The 22,381-nt window shown below is 42.6% G+C and overlaps 1 protein-coding gene across 8 annotated transcripts in view; it reads right to left on the bottom strand.

Annotated features, from left to right (window-relative positions):
- The window catches only part of LOC124009267 (obscurin-like), a 100,704-nt gene that overhangs the window by 26,176 nt on the left and 52,147 nt on the right, over positions 1 to 22,381 (bottom strand). For 3 of the 8 annotated variants that reach the window (XM_046320878.1, XM_046320879.1, XM_046320881.1), the window contains 13 exons: positions 19,148 to 19,414; positions 18,662 to 18,928; positions 18,218 to 18,484; positions 17,411 to 17,680; positions 16,480 to 16,743; positions 13,882 to 14,160; positions 13,153 to 13,410; positions 12,621 to 12,887; positions 11,857 to 12,132; positions 8,067 to 8,333; positions 7,166 to 7,441; positions 6,616 to 6,888; positions 80 to 370 (listed from right to left, as the gene is read on the bottom strand). In XM_046320878.1, coding sequence (XP_046176834.1) covers positions 80 to 370; positions 6,616 to 6,888; positions 7,166 to 7,441; positions 8,067 to 8,333; positions 11,857 to 12,132; positions 12,621 to 12,887; positions 13,153 to 13,410; positions 13,882 to 14,160; positions 16,480 to 16,743; positions 17,411 to 17,680; positions 18,218 to 18,484; positions 18,662 to 18,928; positions 19,148 to 19,414 — 3,522 coding nt within the window. Of the gene's footprint in view, positions 1 to 79; positions 371 to 6,615; positions 6,889 to 7,165; positions 7,442 to 8,066; positions 8,334 to 11,856; positions 12,133 to 12,620; positions 12,888 to 13,152; positions 13,411 to 13,881; positions 14,161 to 16,479; positions 16,744 to 17,410; positions 17,681 to 18,217; positions 18,485 to 18,661; positions 18,929 to 19,147; positions 19,415 to 20,841; positions 20,920 to 21,619; positions 21,707 to 22,381 lie in introns of all 8 variants that reach the window. The other 5 variants (XM_046320885.1, XM_046320886.1, XM_046320884.1 and 2 more) reach the window with 4 other exon arrangements.

The raw sequence follows: 22,381 nt of genomic DNA, 5'->3' as shown, positions 1-22,381 counted from the left end.
ACATGCTGGGCTGGAGACAGAGCCATATAGAGATATCTATGTTTGGCTCAGGTGTGAGCTCATCAAATAGCCAACTCACCCAGCTGAACGCTCTGAGGCAGCTGGACAGGTTCTCCTGTCCCAGCTCTGTTGATGGCTGCCACCCTGAACCTGTAGCCGCTCCCTGGGATGAGGTTATCCACAGAGAACTCTGTGTTACACACAGGCTCTGGATGGCACGGCAGCCAGAGGACACTGTCCGCCAGCCTCATCTCCACCCTGTAGCCCAAAATAGGGCTGCCTCCGTCGCTGAGGGGTGTGAACCAAGACAGGGTCACCGCCTGCTTACTCTTACTGACCAGCTCTGGGTCCTCCGGGGGGTCAGGAACAGCTATAAAAGGAGAGTGGGTCAATGGTGGTTTTGAAGAGAGAGGAATTTGTATTTGTAATTATTTGGGATCCCCATTAGCTGCTGCCAAGGCACTTATATTACACAAACAAAAGATCATATAGCATTAGCACACCGCTACATATCTACAATACAACATGTATAGTAACACCATACAGTGTTATTTCAATGTGCGCTTGTAGAGTGCTATTGTTTGTGTGTGTATGTGTGTCTCTATACCTGTGTGTCTCTTCACAGTCCCCGCTGTTCCATAAGGTGTATAAAAAATAATAATCGGGATTATACTGCTTGCATCTGTTACCTGATGTAGAATAGAGTTCCATGTAGTCATGGCTCTATGTAGTACTGTCCGCCTCCCGTAGTCTGTTCTGGACTTGGGGATTGTGAAGAGACCTCTGGTGATATGTCTTGTGGGGTACGCATGGGTGTCTCAGCTGTGTTCTAGTAGTTTAAATAGACAGCTTGGTGCACTCAGAATGTCAACACTTCCTACAAAAATCAGTGGTGATGAAGTCAATCTCTCCTCCACTATGAGCCATGAGAGATAACATGCATATCATTAATGTTAGCGCCCCCGTGATCTTTTAAGGGCTAGCCGTGCTGCCCTGTTCAAACCAATTGTAATTTCCCTAAGTCCCTCTTTGGGGTACCGGACAACACTTGCAACACTTGCCAAAACTATAGTTTGTTAAAAGAAATTTGTGGAGTGGTTGAAGAACGAGTTTTAAATGACTCCAACTTAAGTGTATGTAAACTTCCGACTTGAACTCTACATAGACACACTGGCTTGTCGTTCATCAAGATAGAAAAATTGTAAGGGGCCTAGGCAGTTTCCCTGAAGAATTCCACATTTTACCTGGATTATGTTAAAGAAAACCCTCTGTTCTCTGTTAGACAGGTAACTCTTGATCCACAAAATAACAGGACATGTAAAGCCATAACACATATGTTTTTCCAGCAGCAGACTATGATCAATAATGCCAAAAGCCGCACTGAAATCTAACAGCCTCCACAATTTTTTTTATCATCATTTTCTCTCAGCCAATCAGTCATTTGTGTAAGTGCTGTGCTTGTTGACTGTCCTTCCCTATAAGCGTGCTTAAAGTCTGTTGTAAATTTGTTTACTGTAAAACAGCATTGTAATCTGGTCAAACATAATTTTTTTCCAAAAGTTTACTAAGGGTTGATAACAGGCTGATTGGTCGGCAATTTGAGCCAGTAAAGAGGGCGTTACTATTCTTAGGCAGCAGAATGACTTTTGTTTTCCACCAGGCCTGAGGGCACACACTTTCTAGTAGGCTTGAATTGAAGATATGGCAAATAGGAGTGGCAATATTGTCCTCTATTTTTCATCCAGACCCCGGTAGCTTGTCATTGTCAATAATTTTTTCACATCTTCCACACTCACTTTACGGAATTCTAAATTACAATGCTTGTCTTTCATAATTTGGACAGAGTACATGGATGTGCAGTGTCAGTGTTTATTGCTGGCATGTCATGCCTTAGTTTGCTAATCTTGCCAATGAAAAAAATCATGAAAGTAGTTGGCAATATCAGTGGGTTTTGTGATAAATGAGCCATCTGATTCGATGAATGATGGAGCTGAGTTAGCTTTTTTGCCTAAAATATAATTTAACTTGTTATGGCTGGGGGCAGTATTGAGTAGCTTGGATGAAAAAGGTGCCAATAGTAAACTGTCTGCTACTCAGGCCCAGTTGCTAATATATGCAAATTATTAGCAGTTTAGGATAGAAAACACTCTGAAGTTTCTAAAACTGTTTGAATGATGTCTGTGAGTATAACAGAACTCATATGGCAGGCAAGAACCTGAGACAAAACCCAACTAGGAAGTGGGAAATCTGAGGTTTGTAGTTTTTCAACTCCTTCCCTATCGAATGCACAGTGTCTATGGGGCCAAATTGCACTTCCTACGGCTTCCATTACATGTCAACAGTCTTTAGAACCTTGTTTGATGCTTCTACTGTTAAGTGGGGGCGAATGAGAGGGGAATGAGTGAGAGGTCTGCCAGAGAGTCATGAGCTGGCCACGAGAGTTTATGTGAGAGTTATCTTGAGTTATCATGACTGTCCTGATCAGGTCAGGTTACAGGAGACCACAACCCTACAGATTATCTCTCAACAGAGGAGGAGAGATCTAGGGGTCTGAAGATGTGGGGGGTTTTATGGACCCTCACGCCCCTGGTAAATCTCAGGCCACAGACAAATTCCTTTGTCCTGTTACTATGGAGAACCAGCCTCAGAACATTAAACATTAACTATTTGGAACAATGGTTTTCGTCAGCCACAATGGTGGTCTTGACGATAGATGGAATATGAAAATGTATGTAATTTTTGTTTTGTTATTAAAGGTTAATAGATGATGTTATTACAAACACATTGCAACATGAAGAGATTTCCTAGTATATGTTTGATGTTTATACATTGTATGTTGTGTGGAAAATGTCCAAATCAAAGGGAATGTTTTGGGGGAGATGAAATGTTAAGTTAGTTGTCTAAAATTGGATTTGCCTCATGAACTTGGTATGCCCAGAAAAACGCCCTAAAGGCGGCTACGCCCACTTCTGACCCAAGGGTATAAAACCTGTGAGTATAGAATTTACAGCAGGACTACGTGACCCCAGCTGCAAAAGGTCTAAAAAAGTCAACGAACCCAGAACGCAACGCAAGTTTGAGGACAAAGAAATCCTTTTCTACCCAAGCTACAGCTGAATAGCTGTGTCTAAGCGGGTGAATTCAAGTCGAACCACCTAGCCTCCATCTCCCATCGAATCGTGGTATCTAAAGGGTTTCATTCCTATGCTGTGAGCTCTGAGCTACAGAGCTGTCTGTCCTCAGAAGACCCCTTCCAGAGAAAAGGGTGAGGGAACAGACTCTTAAGCCAAAAGGGACACTGACATCAAGAGGACGAGCAGGGAGGTGCGCAGGAGAAATGCGTCATCGAACAGCGGAACGGTCCACGCAGAGAATCCTCGGCGATCATCCCCACGTAATTACATAATAATATATGCCATTTAGCGGCAGTTTGGGCAAGGCTAGGGTTAGAATAGCATAGCGACTTACAAATGTCATTTCTGTGAATACATTCTCTCGATAACAACATTAGACCATTAGACCATAACAACATTAGACCATAACAACATTAGACCATTAGACCATAACAGCATTAGACCATTAGATCATTTACAACATTAGATCATAACAAATTAATCATAAACAAAGATTAGACCATTAAACCATAACAACATTAGACCATAACAACATTAGACCATAACAACATTAGACCATAACAACATTAGACCATTAGATCATAACAACATTAGACCATTAGACCATAACAACATTAACAATTAGATCATAACAACATTAGATCGTTAATAACATTAGATCATAACAGCATTAGACCATTAGATCATATGAGCAGCAGTAGACCATTAGACCATAACAACATTAGACCATAACAAGATTAGACCAAAAACATTAGATTGATTCTAGACATCAATTGACATTTTCTAGACCATAACAACATTAGATCATAACAACATTGCTCCATGACAACATTAGACCATAACAACATTAGACCATAACAACATTAGACCATAACAACATTAGACCATTAACCATCCCATTTGGCCATTAGACCATAACAACATTAGACCATTAGACCATAACAACATTAGACCATTAGACCATAACAACATTTGTTTATCATAACAACATTAGACCATTAGATCATAACAACATTAGAACATAACAACATTATTATTATTATTATATTACATAATTAGGACATGAGCCCATAGAACCATTTGCCCCAGGACTACCTTAGAATGATGACATTATGTCCCCATTCCACCTGGCCAATGCTATTGCTCCAGTTTCAACTGGCCTTTTTCTCCCTTTTGGACCATTCCCAGGACTACCTGACATGAGGAACACTTGCTGTCCCAGTGTGTTGGCCCGTTATACTAAGTTCTAATCAATAGCCTATAATGTTTTTGTCTATGTGGTATCTTTTATCATCATTTGAGCTTTTTAGTAAATAAATATTAAAGCGAAGATTGGTGTGGTACGACATTCATTGGTGGGACCCGGGTCCTGCAGATTCATGGGCTATAGGATTAGTGCCCCAACTGGTTAATTATGGCTCCTTGTTGTAAAAGTCCATCTGATATTCTTTGAGTTAATTTGGGAAATAGAAACTCAATAAAAGCTAGTTTTCCCATGGTGCCCCAGGTTAATGAGTTAATAATTGCTCATGTTCTGTTATATCACTACCCGTTAAGAGGACTGGCAACATAGTTCCTCTCATTTCTTCCTAGGTTTTGGCACATTTCTAGGACACATTATTGAAGATTTATGTTAAAAACATCCTAAAGATTGATTCTATACATCAATTGACATGTTTCTACGGACTGTAACGGAACTTTTAGATTTTTCGTCTGCTCCTAGTGATCGCGCGCCATGAAAAGGAGGTATTTGGACGTAAATGATGGATATTATCGAACAAAACAAACATTTGTTGTGGAACTGGGATTCCTGGGAGTGCATTCTGATGAAGATCATCAACGGTAAGTTAATATTTATAATGCTATTCTGTTGACTACACAACATGGCGGATATCTGTTTGGGTTGTTTTGGTCTCTGAGCGCTGTACTCAGATTATTGCATGGTGTGCTTTTTCGGTAATGCTTTTTTGAAATCTGACACAGCGGTTACATTAAGGAGAAGTGTATCTATAATTCCATGCATAATAGTTGTATCTTTTGTCAATGTTTATTATGAGTATTTCTGTAAAATTGATATGGCTCTCTGCAAAATCACCGGATGTTTTGGAACTCCTAAACACAACGCGCCAATGTATACTGAGGTTTTTTATATAAATATGAACTTTATCGAACAAAACATACATGTATTGTGTACCATGAAGTCCTATGAGTGTCATCTGATGAAGATCAAAGGTTAGTGATTCATTTATCTCTATTTCTGCTTTTTGCGACTCCTCCCTTTGGCTGGAATAATGGCTGTGTTTTTCTGTGACGAGGCACTCACCTAACATAAACGTTTGGTTTGCTTTCATCATAAAGTATTTTTGGAATAGGATACTGTGGTGGGATTAACAAGAAGTGTATCTTTAAAATGGTGTAAAATATTTGTATGTTTGACAAATTTTAATTATGGGATTTCTGTTGTTTTGAATTTGGCTGCACTTTCACTGGCTGTTGTCATATCGATCCCGTTAGCGGGATCTCAGCCCAAAGAGGTTTTTTTTTTTTTGCTCCAAAGCTTTTTACTATCATTCATCTTTGTTTCATAGTATAGTTTATTCTTCTTTTTATTCAGTTTTCGTCACATGATTTCTTAATTTGCAGTACATTTGCCATTCAGTTCTGCTGACTTATTTGTCATAACTTTTGCCTCATCACTCTCTACCATACAATTCTTAAATACCATTTTTTTACAGTCATGTTCTTAATGGGTACATGCTTATTAGTACCTGGAATAAGAAATGTCATAAATGTGTCACGTGCAGCGTCTGGTTACTCTTTATTACAAACCACAGACCAGCAAATATTCTTTACATAATCCACATGAGAATCACTACAAAACTTGTATGACCTCTTATAGACTATATTAGGCCCAACCTTTGGAACTTTGGTTTTCCTAGACATGGCTACTAAATTGTGATCACTACATCTGATGGATTTGGACACTGCCTTCAAGCTCATTTCTGCAATATAAGTAAAGATGTCAACAATACATGTTGATGATTTCAACCCTGTGCTATTTGTAACTACCCTGGTAGGTTGACTGATAACCTGAACCAGGGTGCAGGCACTGGTTACAGTTTGAAACTTTTTCTTAAGTGGGTAGCTTGATGAAAGCCAGTCAATATTTAAATTACACAGAAAATGTACCTCTGTTGATATCACATACATTATCAAGCATTTCACACGTTATCCAGATATTGATGTTAGCACTTGGAGGTCTATAGGAGCTTACCACCAGAATGGGCTTTTGGTGAGGCAGATTAACCTGTAGCCATATAACTTCAACAGTATTTAACATGAACAGGAATGTGGTTCTGAATGTAGACCACAACACCAGAGAATAGGAGAAAGAGAGACGAATGGATCTAACAGAATTGAGAATCACTTCCCTGGAGAACGATTCTATTATTGATTCCAAAATGGCTGTTTAGACACTTACTGATGATGGTGAGCTTGGCCATGGAGATGGCGTCCCTGGCAGCGAAGGTGATCTCCTGTGGTGGCATGGCTGGTGCCTGTCTAAGCACCAGGTGGTAGGAGCAGCCGTCAGCCCTCATGCCCCAGGTGTCATCAGCCTTTAGCTCGGCTCCGTTAGAGTACCAGGCTACCTCCGCCTCAGGCACAGGCTCAGTCAGCATGCAGCTGAACTCTAGAGTCTCTCCCACCACAGCTACCTTATCCTCCAGACCACTCACCACATCCAGCTGCCAGCCTACTCACACAAAATCAATGTCATAGAATGCCTAACAAACTCAAGACTCACAGTACTGTTACATATACAGAAACTAATGCTAGTCTCGGTTCCTATAGCAATTGCAGGCAGATTTTCCAAATTTTCATCTGTAGTATGTTATTTCCACCAGTAGACCAGGCCTAAGACTTACGCTTCCAGAAAAAACAGGAACTAACAAACATAAGGGGATATTAACTGGGGTGACTAATTGACAAACAAACATACTGAAAGTTGGACATTAATTGGGGTGACACACCTTTGACGTTGAGCATGGCGGAGGTTGTTGCGGTGCCGGCTTGGAAAGTAACTTTGCAGCTGTCTCCAACGTGCAGATCCTTGAGCAGCAAGAGGTGGCGGCGTCCATTTTCGAAGGACACGATCTCCGTGGTGGGAGACTCCTTCACCGGCTTGCCCCCAATCAGCCAGTGGCAGTCTTTGATCTCGCAACGAGAGATAGAGCACTCGAATAGGGCCTCCCCGCCATCAATGGTGTCCATGTTCTCCAAGCCTTGTAGGATTTCAATGGGTTTGGCTGTATGGGTGGAGAGGGGAGCAGGGAGAGGGCAGTTTACTGTAAAAGAATAGCTTTGACTGAGTGGGGAGAATGTGTCATAAGACAAGCTTTTGTGGGGTTTTCAGGTTCACGGTGGCCTGTAGGTCAAGTGGATTGTTTATGCTTGAAACTTGCTGCTATTCAAGCGGAACCTCACAATGAAAACCTGCTAAAACTGCTGGACACACACACACATACACACAATGCATGAAATTACCTGCCAGAGATGTCAATGCAGTCTTTGGTGAGTCTTACAATGCTTTGTCTTACAATGCTTTGTTTTCTTACAATGCTTTTGCCCCATTTTCACATTAGGGCCATGAGTTTTTCCTGTGCATGTGACCTGACCATGAAAAACAAGGGCCCTATTTAATCAGAGTTTTTCCTGATCAGGTCTCATGGTTTAGAAGTCATGTACATTTATCATTTAGCCTTGCCTGCTAAAGAGGGGTGGGGGGAAAGATGGTATAAATTAAAGGATAAAAAAATACCTACTTTAAATCGCTATCTGCTGTTCATAATTGAAAACAACAACAAACATTTTTACAAGTTCAGTGGAAGGGTAGAAGAGCAAGGTGCTCTTTCCAAATGGAGAGAAGCTCACCTTCCACCTCCAGTAAAGCAACCACACAGGTCCCCTCTGCCTCACAGGAGTATCTCCCCCTGTCCTCAGTGGACACATGTCTAATGTACAAGCGAGCCACGGTCCAGTCCTGCTCCACTACCACCCTCTGGCCGTCAGGCTGCAATGGCCGACCATCTCTCTTCCACTGGGCCTGGACCGGCCGGGAGTACTGGCAGATGAACTCAGCCGGCTTGTCCTCAGCCACCCGCAGGTCCTGCATCTCGCTCACCACCTCTACTGTGGGGTCTGAGAGTGGGGGCAGGGGTCATATGACAAGGTCATCATGACTGACATGCACTCTCTCGGCATGCCAAAGAACAATACCTGGGCTTTATAAACACCCCAGTACACCTTGGAGTATTTTGATGTATATTACTTTGAATTTAGTTAACTTTATTGTTCCCCAAGGGGGAAATTTGATACATGTTTTGAGTTGTTGGTGGTATCAGAGGTGGCTTAGTATTTTAGTATACATTGTGTGCTGCTGTGGCAAGCCCTTAGAGTTGCCTTGATTAACAGTATATCTTATGGATGCAGCACTCTGTGGCCAAATATGCACTTAGATACAGTATGTGAATGTCTACTTATCTGTGACAGATGTTTTTGTTACTCCAAACTGAAGGGGGAGTGAAAAGCCCAATCTCCTCAAGAGGCAGGGGGAGTTAGACACAACTACTGCCCACTAACCAACCAATGAGAAAGGGGAGATATGCCAGTGGGTGGATAGATATGCCAGACTGACAGGGCAGAGGTAGGAAGGGTTAGAGAGTTTCAGTGCTTGCAGGCTAGGGGCGGTGCAGTGCAGGGTGGAGGTGAAGCGAAGAGTGAGAGTAAGTAAGGGAAAGTGGCAGGCCAGGGTGGATGGGTGGAGCAGTACTGCCCTACACTGTAATTTCCAGCTACTGATGATTCTATAGGTTGACATACAACAACAGCAAAGCTTGTTTACAGGTCAAATCTGTCCCACTGTACCAATTGAACTGCATCAAAACTAAGTTCATAAAATACACAGTGCACACATTATTTCTTAATCACTACCTGTGTGCACACATCACTTATTATCAGCAATCATACATCCCACATACTGCCACAAAATAGATTACACAATATGTAATCTATTTCAATGTGAATACACTACAGTAGGCAAATATTATTTATTTCTATAATTGTTGGATAAGATTAGAGTGGATGATTCCTAGAACTATACTTGAAGCTGCAATATGTTCATTTTTGGGTGACTCGAGCAAATGTACGTATAAATTTGAGTTATAGATCTGTCATTCTCATTGAAAGCAAGTCTAAGAAGTGGTATATCTGTTGTATGTGTGCTATTTCTATTCTTACCGTTCTTAAGTTTAGTTTTTGAATCTTTTACTTTCTGTTTTGTAAACCAGCTTCAAACATGTTATTTTTGTTTATTGAAAAAGTATTTGAAAGCCCTTTAGATGGTACAATGATTCTCTACACACAAACTGAAATTAGGCGAACTATTCACATTTTTGCAACCAGGAATGGCGGTGCGATTTCTGCATATTCCACCTTTAATCATCAAAATATGTCCGCCAGTCCTAATCTATTAGAACTAGATATTCTGTAAACCACAACTGTTAGGTACCATTTGCCATTATTAGCTAAAAATATAGATACACAATGAAACTATGGGTGTGAATCCTCATTGGATAACATTGCTCTTGCTCCATATTACTAAGAAACTGGTGGAAACATCCTCTACTGCTGCACCATCTTGTATGTTTTGGTCTTATCAAAAGCATGCAGCATGAAAACTCTCATTCTAACTATTAGTGAAATGACTCAAATGTATGCTCATGCATGGAAGCATGCATGGATGAGGCACAAAAAGACCTTAGCTACTGAACTAGTCATTCCCACTACTGAATCAGGGAGCTTTGAACTCTTGAGGACACTGGCATAATACTGTCAAGATTAACATTAGCCTTTGACAGTAAGTGTGCAAATAGTAGTCTACTCTCCATGTGGTGAAAATGCTCTGGTGGTCACTTAGAGATAAATACCATAATTGAATATTATGTCTAATCTATTATGTCTAAAAAAGTTTAGTCAGCCACCAATTCTCCCAATTAAAAAGACGAGAGAGGCCTGTAATTATCGTCATAGGTACACTTCAACTATGACAGACAAAATGAGATTTTAAAAAATCCAGAAAATCACATTGTAGGATTTTTAATGAATTTATTTGCAAATTATGGTGGAAAATAAGTATTTGGTCACCTACAAACAAGCAAGATTTCTAGCTCTCACAGACCTGTAACTTTTTCTTTAAGAGGCTCCCCTGTCCTCCACTCGTTACCTGTATTAATGGCACCTGTTTGAACTTGTTATCAGTATAAAAGACACTTGTCCACAACCTCAAACAGTCACACTCCAAACTCCTCTATGGCCAAGACCTAAGAGCTGTCAAAGGACACCAGAAACAAAATTGTAGACCTGCACCAGGCTGGGAAGACCGAATCTGCAATAGGTAAGCAGCTTGGTTTGAAGAAATCAACTGTGGGAGCAATTATTAGGAAATGGAAGACATACAAGACCACTGATAATCTCCCTCGATCTGGGGCTCCACGCAAGATCTCAGCCCGTGGGGTCAAAATGATCACAAGAACGGTGAGCAAAAATCCCAGAACCACAAGGGGGGACCTAGTGAATGACCTGCAGAGAGCTGGGACCAAAGTAACAAAGCCTACCATCAGTAACACACTACGCCGCCAGGGACTAAAATCCTGCAGTGCCAGACGTGTCCCGCTGCATAAGCCAGTACATGTCCAGGCCCATCTGAAGTTTGCTAGAGAGCATTTGGATGATCCAGAAGAAGATTGGGAGAATGTCATATGGTCAGATGAAACCAAAATATAACTCTTTGGTAAAAACTCAACTCATCGTGTTTGGAGGACAAAGAATTCTGAGTTGCATCCAAAGAACACCATACCTACTGTGAAGCATGGGGGTGGAAACATCATGCTTTGGGGCTGTTTTTCTGCAAAGGGACCAGGATGACTGATCCGTGTAAAGGAAAGAATGAATGGGGCCATGTATCGTGAGATTTTGAGTGAAAATCTCCTTCCATCAGCAAGGGCATTGAAGATGAAACATGGCTGGGTCTTTCAGCATGACAATGATCCCAAACACATCGCCTGAGCAACGAAGGAGTGGCTTCGTAAGAAGCATTTCAAGGTCCTGGAGTGGCCTAGCCAGTCTTCAGATCTCAACCCCATGGAAAATCTTTGGAGGGAGTTGAAAGTCTGTGTTGCCCAGCAACAGCCCCAAAACATCACTGCTCTAGAGGAGATCTGCATGGAGGAATGGGCCAAAATACCAGCAACAGTGTGTTAAAACCTTGTGAAGACTTACAGAAAACTTTTGACCTTTGTCATTGCCAACAAAGGGTATATAACAAAATATTGAAAAAAAATTTTTTTATTGACCATATACTTATTTTCCACCATAATTTGCAAATAAATTCATAAAAAAATCCTACAATGTGATTTTCTGGATATTTTTTTCTCATTTTGTCTGCCATAGTTGAAGTGTACCTAAGATGAAAATTACAGGCCTCTCTCATCTTTTTAAGTGGGAGAACTTGCACAACTGGTGGTTGACTAAATACTATTTTTCCCCACTGTATGTATGTTGAGTATTATTAGCATTGATGCTGCAAGGTCTGGAGAACACAGCTGGAACTTTAGAAGTCACTCTCCTCCTCCTCTCAATCCCTCTAGTTCCTCCTCCCTGATACCTTTAACTAAGAGCTTGGCGTAGGACACCAGGCTGCAGGCTTTGAACGTGACGGTGCCCGAGGCATCCGGGGCAAGGTCCTTTAGGGTGAGGGTGTGGACGTGGCCCTGGCTCAGCCCTATCTCGCTGGAGGGGCTGTCCTGGAGAAGGGTCCCGTCCAGCCACCACTGCACCTCCCCGGGCCTCACACCGCGGGACAGCTGGCAGGAGAAGGTGGCCCACTCGCCCAAAAAGACATCGGTGCTCTTTAGACCACACACTATGAGGACTTCTGCCTCTGCAGAGTAGTGGAGATACAGTCAGACACTCAGCTACTGCCACTCACAGTCACACAACTCACCTCTAACACTCACAATGCCAGCCTATGGGATAATAAAGATTACTTCGACCTTGACCTGGTCTCATTTCTCATTTAAACTTTGACTTTAAGAGGGCAAAAATCCTTGGTCACTTCATTGGGTTATTTATTCCCTATGTTCCATGATACAATATACATTTTGTTCAACTAAATGTTAACCATCTGTTTTCAATCAAGACTGGAAACTGTCTATGTAAACGAATAAATCTTACATCTTTTTAATTTACAATTACATCCTATAACTGATCATCTTTAATTTGCTGAAAAACATACAATAGCCATTGTGGTTTCAACAAGTGTATCATAAACTGTTAGGAATTCATTCCTTGATCCTAGAGAAATGAAGAAAAAAAACAATACAGAAATGAACCCTTTCAGGGACAGATGGTGTAGTTGTGACATGATACCTTGTACTGCCACCGACGCCGTGGTGAGCTGGTCTCCAGCATCGCAGGTGTAGTAGCCATTGTCCTCTGGCTCCAGGTTACGAATGCAGAGCTCCTGAACGCAGCCCTCCTGCCTTATCTCATACTTCTTACCAGCCTGGAGGACCATGCCTCCCTTCCTCCACTCCACTTGAGTGCACGTCTTGGAGAGCTCACAGCGCATAGTGATATCATCGCCTTCCTTGGCTTCCTTGTTTTTCAGCTCCTTCTGGAAGAATGCTGGGGCACCTGGTGGAAGTAGGAGACATGACATCAGTGTCGGACAATAGAAGATGTGTAGACGATGGTGGCATGGTGGACAGGGGTGTAAGACGGCTCTGTTGTATGTTGACGGAAGACTGGGTGCCTGATAGTTTGTAGAAGGCAAGCAAGTTAAGAACAGTATTGTGGGGGAACTCATCCTGAGCCTTCAATTTTAGGAGACTATTTTCTAGCACCCATTAGATGCAGTGTAGAGGGTCCAAACTTTTCAAGTGGCAGCATCATTCTTTACCTTCCACAGTCAATGTGACGGTGCACTGTGCATCCCCGGTATCGCAGCAGTAAGTTCCAGAGTCCTCCATCTCCAGGTTGTGGATACGGAGCTGCATGAGAGCTCCATTCTTCCGCAGGTCGTACTTGAGGCCTGCTTTGATGTCAACATTATTCCTGCTCCAGTTGATAGTGGCCGTTGGGTCGGAGACGGTGCAGGACAGGGTGACTGTCTCACCCTCCAAGGCCACTGTGTCATGAGGCTTCTCTAGGATTAAGACTGTAGATATGGGAAATCCCAAGCTAAGTACATACAGTGTAATGCACTTTGAGTGTCAGATGTCATGCATGTCAAACTTGTATGGTATTTCTATGGGCAGTGTTTAAAGTGGCTCTTTTTCCACAGGTCTACAATGCCGCCAATGCTAACCATAAAGACTATGTCCATTTGGCGTGAATCACTCAATTGATATTCAAATTGATACTGAAGTTAGCAAAGTGATATGTTTATGTCACTGACAACCATCTTGTTGTCAACTTCATTTCATAGTATCTTTAAAGACAAAGATGCTATAAAAAGAAAAGCCAGGAGGATGGCCAACACACGTTTACAGAAAGGTTAGAATGGAATGGATGATGGTGCACAGCAGATGAACAGAGGTTGTTCCAATGCTGTTTGATGGAAGATATAGATGGAGAGGGGTGAGGACTAGATGGCCATCTTTAACATCTCCGTTAACATCTCCATTACCTTTGGGCTTCTCTTCCACCAGTAGGTATGCGACGGTCTTCTCGTCGCCCACCACAAACGCCACGTCCCCTGACCCATCAGTGGTGACCATCTGCAGTGTCAGCCGGTGCACCCGGCCCTGGAAGGTCATCTGGTTCAGGTCGTTGTTTTGGAGGAGGTTATCCCCTAGCCACCACTCTCCATTGGTTACGCCCTCCTGGGACAACTCACACGCAAAGACAGCATCCTGCCCGGTGGTCACTGTGATGTCGTGCAGCTCCCGAGTGATGCGTACAGACTCTGGAGGTGAATGAATTTGACGATGGGGGAGTGAGAGATTTAAAGGATCCTGGGGTCAAGGTTTCCCAGGGGATTCATTCAGGTGAAACACTCAACATTAGAGCACCAACATTGGTATCCCGATTTAAAAGTGAGTTCTATAGAGGATGGACACTTGCACTCCAGGAGACACCATGGATATTAGTGAAACTCTTTCTGCCAACTCAATGTTTAGGCCTTCTCATTGAAAGAGTACAATATTACGCAAAACACACTTTCACTTCCTACGTAATGACTAACGTGTAGGAAGGTACTGTAGACATATGTACATGCAAGAAGTGATCTGACACAATAGCTTAATATAGGTCTGATTATGAAAACAAAACCAACATGCAGTAGTCCCCAACATGACAAATAGACTGTGGTTCAAACATAAAAACACACATTGATTAATGAAACCTACATTTCATGATCAACAAACATTTTATTGTTAACTCGACAACTATGCTTACTCACAGATTATACCTCTAAAACGGGTTGCTGTAGAGCACGACTTCATAGAGCTATGACTACATGGAACTCTATACCACATCAAGTAACTGATGCAAGCAGTAGAATTAGATTTTTTTTTAAATGATCAAAATACACCTTATGGAACAGGACTGTGAAGAGACACATACAGGCACAGGCACATGCATACACACACACGATGACATACGCACTAGACAGTGCAGTCGGAAAGTATTCAGACCCCTTGACTTTTTCCACATTTTGTTATGTTCCACCCTTGTTCTAAATTGGATAATTATTATATTATGTAAATCTGCACACAATACCCCATAATGACAAAGTGAAAACAGGTTTTTATACATTTTTGCAAATGTATAAAAAAAAAAAAACATATTTACATAAGTATTCAGACCCTTTGCTGTGAGACTAGAAATTGAGCTCAGGTGCATCCTGTTTCCATTGATCATCCTTGAGATGTTTCTGCAACTTGATTGTTCACCTGTGATAAATTCAATTGATTGGACATGATTTGGAAAGGCACACACCTGTCTATATAAGGTCCCACAGTTGACAGTGTATGTCGGAGCAAATCCCAAGGGCCTTGGTCAGGGAGGTGACCAAGACCCTGATGGTCACTCTGACAGAGCTCCAGAATTCTTCCGTGGAGATGGGAGAACCTTCCAGAAGGACAACCATCTCTGCAGCACTACACCTATCAGCCCTTTATGGTAGTGTGCCCAGACGGAAGCCACTCCCCAGTAAAAGGCACATGACAGCACACTCAGAGTTTGCCAAAAGGCACCTAAAGGACTCTGACCATGAGAAATAAGATTCTCTTGTCTGATGAAACTAAGATTGAACTCTTTGGCCTGAATGCCAAGCATCACATCTGGAGGAAACCTGGCACCATCCCCACGGTCAAGCATGGTGGTGGCAGCATCATGCTGTGGAGATGTTTTTCAGCGGTAGGGACTGGGAGACTAGTCAGGATCGAGGGAAAGATGAATTTAGCAAAGTACACAGAGATCATTGATGAAAACCTGCTCCAGAGCACTCAGGACCTCAGACTGGGGTGAAGGTTCACCTTCTAACAAGACAACAAACCTAAGCACACAACCAAGACAACACAGGAGTGGCTTCGGGAATAAGTCTCTGAATGTCCTTGAGTGGCCCATTCAGAACCCGGGCAACTCTGGAAAGACCTGAAAATATCTGTGCAGTGACGCAGAGCTTGAGAGGATATGCAGAGAAGAATGGAAGAAACTCCCTAAATATAGGTGTGCAAAGCTTGTAGCGTCACACCCAAGAAGACTCAAGGCTGTAATCGTTGCCAAAGGTGCTTCAACAAAGTACTAGTAAAAGGACTGAATACTTATGTAAATCTGATATTTATTGTTATAAATTTGAACATTTTCTAAAAATCTGTTTTGATTTGTCATTCTGTGTTATTGTGTGTAGATTGATGAGGAAAGATTTAATGTAATAGTTTTTAGAATAAGGCTGTAACATAACAAAATGTGGAAAAGGCAAAGGGTCTGAATACTTTCCCGAATGCACTGTACATACACATGGATTTTGTGTTGTAGATATGTGGTAGTAGAGTAGTGGCCTGAGGGTACACACTTAATGAGTTGTGAAATCTTTTGTGGATGTATTGTTATGTTTTTAGAATTGTATAACTGCCTTAATTCTGTTGGACCCCAGGAAGAGTTGCTGCTGCCTTGGCATTAAGATGGAAGTTCTTAGTCCATTGGCACACTGAATGAAAGCAGACGATAATGTAGAGTCACAGCAAACGAGAGACCGATGTGAATACAGACGCTCCATTACCTTTGACTTTCAGGGTGGCCGTGCTCTGCTTATCCCCAGTATCGCAGGTGTACTCTCCAGCATCCTCGACCTTCAGCTTGTGAACCACCAGGATGTAGGTAGAACCTGTGTGCTCCATGGAATACTTCTCCCCCTGGGTGAGGAGCACGGAGCCCCTTCTCCATGTCACCTTGCCCTCAACACTGATCTCACAGGTCAGGGTGACACTGCCCCCCTCAACTGCTTCCTGGCTCTCCAGCTCCTTCTTGAACACCACAGGGGCCCCTGGGGGACACAGCAAGATAGATACAGACCAGGTTAAAATTGATGGAGACATTACCTGGTTTAGGGAGTGGACACGGACGGGACGGACATCCAATTTCTTGAAAGGAAATATTCCACATTTAACAACAACATTTAAAAGCATTTTCTGAACAGACATTAACCACTGCAGGTTTCAAATAGCAAATGACAAAAATGGGGGGATTTCTTGTTTCTTATGTTGTAATGTGAGAGAAATTAACAAGTGGCCTACCAATGGCATGCACTGCTATAATAATCGATCTCCACAACAAGATGAACATGAATTGAGAGATCTATTATTGATAAGAGAAGATAAAAGACATGAAGAATCTATGAAAGAATGGACAGAATGGCTCCAAGTATTGCGGTACAATGGAAAAGGGTTAGGTCTAGTAAAAGTCAGTGATTAGCATCATACATATATTATATAACCCCTTACCTCAGACTATACAGTATATGTACCCTTTACCTTGGACGTTCGGGGTATAAAATGGATTTGGAATGGACAGAATGAATCCTGGTATTGGGGTACAATGGGAGAAGGTTGGGGCTGATTACCAGCCGATGTATCTCTTACCTCAGACTATGTACAGTATATGACTATATACTGTATACTCCTAACCTTGGACTATGTATATGCACCCCTTACCTCCGACGGTCAGGCTGGCGGTGGAGGTATGGTGGCCCACGGTGAAAGCGACTGTGGCCGAGTCGGCCTGGGTGACCCCCCTGAGGGTGAGGCCGTGCACCTTGCCTTGGCTGCGGATCAGATTCATTTCATTGTTCTGCAGAGGGACATCCGCAAGCTTCCACTGGACCTCCTTGGCATCCTCGTGGGACAGATGGCACTCAAAGTGAACATCCTCCCCCTCGCGCACCGAGCAGCTGTTCAAGACCTTCACTATGGTCACCTCCAGCTCTGTTTTAAAAAGCCAGTTATGTGTTACTGCTTAGATGCGAATCTCACTCTAAGGGAGCACTAGTGTCTATATGGGTGTACATGGTTAGATTACAACAGAAAAAAGGCACCTAACCATACACACTCAATACAATTACAATACAGAGACAACTGTCAAGACATAAGGTTGCTCCTGTCAAGACAGAAGAAGTGGAAGTGTGAGACAGATCATTGTCCTTAACAGCAGAGCACTCAGGTGGAATGGTTATGAAGGTAGAAGTGCAGAGGAAGGTGTGTGAAGGATATGAAAGACATAGGAAGCAGTAGGTGAATCAGGAAATGGATGAAGATCCCCACAAGCTTTACTTCTGTGCTCTTTAGGCCTTTGGTCCTCTAAAGCATTGCGTGATATTAGTCTTGTGGGACTCAGGATGGAAAGCGGTGGTAGGGATAGAGTGAATTAAAAGAGAGGTGCCATGATTCAAGAGGTGTGCAGAGAGAGAGAGTGGTCGAAAAGAATGTCAGAAGACAGTAGCAGACTTTCATCTTCTCCCCTACCCTGTACAGTGAGCATGGATGAGGTCTTCTGGTAACCCGTGTCACAGATATACTCCCCAGAGTCAGCCCCTTGTAGGTTATAGATGATAAGCTTCACTATGGCACCTTCCTGTTTCAGCTGATACTTGTTGTTAGACTCCAAGACCCTGTCGCCCCGGCTCCAAACAACGCTGGCCCCAGGATTTGTGATCTCACAGCGGAGGATGGCGATCTCACCTGCGTCCCACTCTAGATTCTGTAGTCGGGTTTTGAAGTAAACAGGCAGGGCTGTGGAAAGCAAGAGGGGGGGTAGGAACGATGTAGGTTGGGAGAGGTGAGCTAGAGAAACTTTTAGAGGGCAGAATTGTGCCTCCAAACCACAAAATGTATAAAACGTTGGAAAGTTTGATTTTCTTTCCCAACAGCATACACAGCTAAAACCATAAGAGTTTTCTTTCAGCCTACCCTTCACAGAAAGGTTTGCTGTGGTTTTCCGGTCGCCACTGTCACAAGTATAGCTGCCTGAGTCTTCAGGGTCTAAGCTGTGGATGACTAGTCTGGCGCTGTGTCCTTCCTGGACGATTTCATACTTGGCACAGGGGCAGAGACCCACCTCCCCCTTCGTCCATTCTACAGGGACTCCAGGTTTAGAGAGCTCACAGTGCAGGGTAACACTGCCCCCTTCCTTGGCCTCCTGGCTCTGCAGATCTTTGGTGAATATGACTGGGAGAGCTGACAAATCAAAATCGCAAAATATTAATTATAAGCCTACACTTACATAATAAATGGTATGCATTATTCCAACTGTTTTGTTTGATCACCTATTTTTACTAACTATTTATTGCATTTCAGTTAATACATGTGGTGCTTCAGATCAATTTATCATAAATCAAGGTGATATTTTCTGTGCTAGTGAAGAATTGGGCTGCAGTGAAAAGGTCATCATCCTACCATTGACTTTCAGGTATGCTGAGCTCTCTAGGTCTCCAGTGCTGCAGTGGTAGTTTCCTGTGTCTTCAGGTTTCAAATCACAGATTTGCAGTTTCACACTGCAATCTTCCTGCTTCATCTGGTACTTTTCTCCAGACTTTATAACCTGTGTTCCCTTCTTCCATTCTACAGGGAGCCCAGGTTTAGAGAGCTCACAGTGCAGGGTAACACTGCCCCCCTCCTCAACCTCCTGGCTCTCAAGATCGTGTTTGAATGTGGCTGGAAGAGCTGAGAAATAAAGGGTTAAAAATATCTTCATCCACTGTCACCATGCCTCAAAAAGAGACATTGCAAACCCATATGGTGTTAGCATCTAGAAGACGATCCCACTGGGATGGTGTCTCTACGTATGGTCAACACTTTCAATGACCATTAATGTAGGCACTCTTCTCTGGTTGGTGTCCATCCGTCCAGGCCAGCAGTTTAAAAAAATATTTGAGTGTGTGACCCACCACCACATTGAAAGTGAGATTTTAACTACTCTGGATTTACACATAACCAAGGTTATGTACAGGACTGCATGAACAATCCTGGTCTCTGCCTAAATTCAATATTTTGTACGCAGAATACACCTGGAACATTATGATCCAACTACAACAAGGAATCTACATCAAGGAGACTCCAGCAAGGTCAACAAAAGACAACCAAGTTAAGACCTATAGTAGATCCCCATTTAAGGGCAAGGAGACTTGTAATACATTACAAATGCAAGCTCCATGGCAGCATTATACAAGAATAGACTTCAAAAGAAAGCTCCACTTTTCCCACCATTGGCTTCTACCACTGTCTTCTCCTCCTTTTCAGTCTCTGGTTTTGGCTGGACTGGAGCAACTGGTGTCTCCACAACTACAGTACAAACATGAACAATCTGTTGAATATATCTTCATTATAACATTAACTTTAAAATTGTGCACCTAAGCGAACCAGACGGAAGCAAACAAAGCCCAATGTCCACGGAGCTTCAAATCTTACCCATTCAAATGGCAACCATCATTGTAGCCTACTTTCTTTCCACTACCATTTAGAAGCATGGCAAAGTATGCAGACAAAACAATACTTGTAGCAAAATCTACTGAATATATTGTCAATAAAGAATGTACTTCATCGAAGTAAGGATGATAAGGACAGGAACTATATCAGATAGCCTAAAGTACGAGATGAATAACTTTTGCATTTCAAAAAATGCACGTGCAAACCTGATGGAAGAAAACCATGTCCAAAGTCAATTATTTTTAATCCATTCATACAAACAATGACCGATGTACTGAACTTAAGAATGACAAACGAATCTCCTCTCTCTTTGGTCTCTTGCTTCTGAGGCTCTAGTTTAAGGGTGACTGCAGGAACTGGAGGTTTCTCTACTGTGGTACAGTAATACACATGATAAGATCCTCAACACCTCTTAAGAGAACAGCCTGACAAACCAGCCGAAGCCACAAGATATAAGGGAAGCTAGCTGAAGGGCTACAGACAGACAATGTGACACAACTTGCCTTCAGAAAGAATATATCCACACTGTTCACCACATACAGTACAACTTGAATCAAGAGCAAAGATCCAAGCTTTCTGAGTCTACATTGAGAAACACAGTATGATGTAACAGACAATGCACAGGTAGGAGCTTAACAGACAACAGCCAGCACATATTGTCCTACCAGAGGCTCCTACTACTGTCTTCATCTCTACTGTCTCCTTCCCGGGTTCCAGTTTGGGGGCGGCAGGAGGCTTCACGGCTATGACAAAACATCAAAGCCGGTATATGATTTAACTTCCCAATGTCATACAACAAAAAGTATTTAAACAGACAAACTGCCATCACATCCCTTTGAGTGAAGGGCAACCATCATACATGACACAGACTAATAAGGACCACACAAGATAAAGCAGAGACCCAAAAATGTGCCACACAATGTGAAAGCCACAAATGATGTCCAATTGAACGGATAAAGAGCAGTAGTATTTAAATTGATATGACAGACTTGCCACGGGTATGAGCTTAACAGGCAAAAGATAGCTGATCTTCTCTACTACTGACTTATTTTCTACTGTCTCCTCCTGTGGCTCCAGTGTGAGGGCGGCAAGAGCAGCAGACTTCTTGGCTGTAGCAAAACACCGAAATAACTACCCGTATATAATTGAACTTCATCGTCTGTCTAGTAAGCAGAAAGCTCAACCAAAAGCATGAACATGAATTCCCAACGTCATGCAACAGTCTTCAAAGAGAGAAACAGACAGTGACACAGACTGCCAATACATTGTCCTTCACTTGCAGTGTAGGCTAAGACTAAACAGAAGAAGCTTACAGGACACACTAACAGGATCACAAGGTGAAGCAGAAACCCCAAAATTAGCCATACAATGCTAAAGCCACAAATGACGTTCGCTTGAACAGACTGACCAAAGAGCAGCAGTCCCAAAACAAAAAGTACCCACCCTGAGTGTCTGCAACAGTCTTATTTTCTACGGTCTCCTCCTTCTGGAGCTCCGGTTTGGGGGTGGCAGGAGCAGCGGGCTTAAAGGCTATAACAAAACACCAAAATGACTATAATCACCCCCAAAATTTGCCACACAGTACTAAAGCCATGAATGATGTTTGCTTGCAGTTGAACAGATAGGCCAAAGAGCAGCCGTATTTGAATTGATGTGACCAACTACCCACAGGTATGAGTTGAAAAGACAACAGATAGCTCATCTTTCCTACCAGGGGCTTCTACGATCTTCTTTTCTACAACAGGCTTAGAGACTATGACAAAACATCAAGATGACTACCAGAAAACACTGAGTAGAAAAAAACATTAGGAACACCTTCCTAATATTGAGTTGGACCCCTTTTGCCCCCAGAACAGCCTCAATTCGTCGAGGCGTGGACTCTACAAGGTGTCAAAAGCGTTCCACAGGGATGCTGGCCCATGTTGACTCCAATGCTTCCCACAGTTGTGTCAAGTTGACTGGATGTCCTTTAGGTGGTGGACCATTATTGATACACAAGAGAAACTGTTGAGAGTAAAAAAAAACAGGCAGCGTTGTGGTTCTTGAAACACTCAAACCGGTGCGCCTGGTACCTACAACCACAACCCGTTCAAAGTCATTTCAATCTTTTGTCTTGCCCATTCACCCTCTGAATGGCACACTGTAGCTCAGTTGGTAGAGCATGGCGCTTGTAAATCATGCTGTATGCACACATGACTGTAAGTC

Source organism: Oncorhynchus gorbuscha, linkage group LG22 (genome assembly GCF_021184085.1).
Source record: "Oncorhynchus gorbuscha isolate QuinsamMale2020 ecotype Even-year linkage group LG22, OgorEven_v1.0, whole genome shotgun sequence".
NCBI classification, from domain to species: domain Eukaryota; kingdom Metazoa; phylum Chordata; class Actinopteri; order Salmoniformes; family Salmonidae; genus Oncorhynchus; species Oncorhynchus gorbuscha.
Note: the sequence above shows the minus strand (reverse complement) of the source record. Positions and strands in the feature narration are given on the sequence as shown.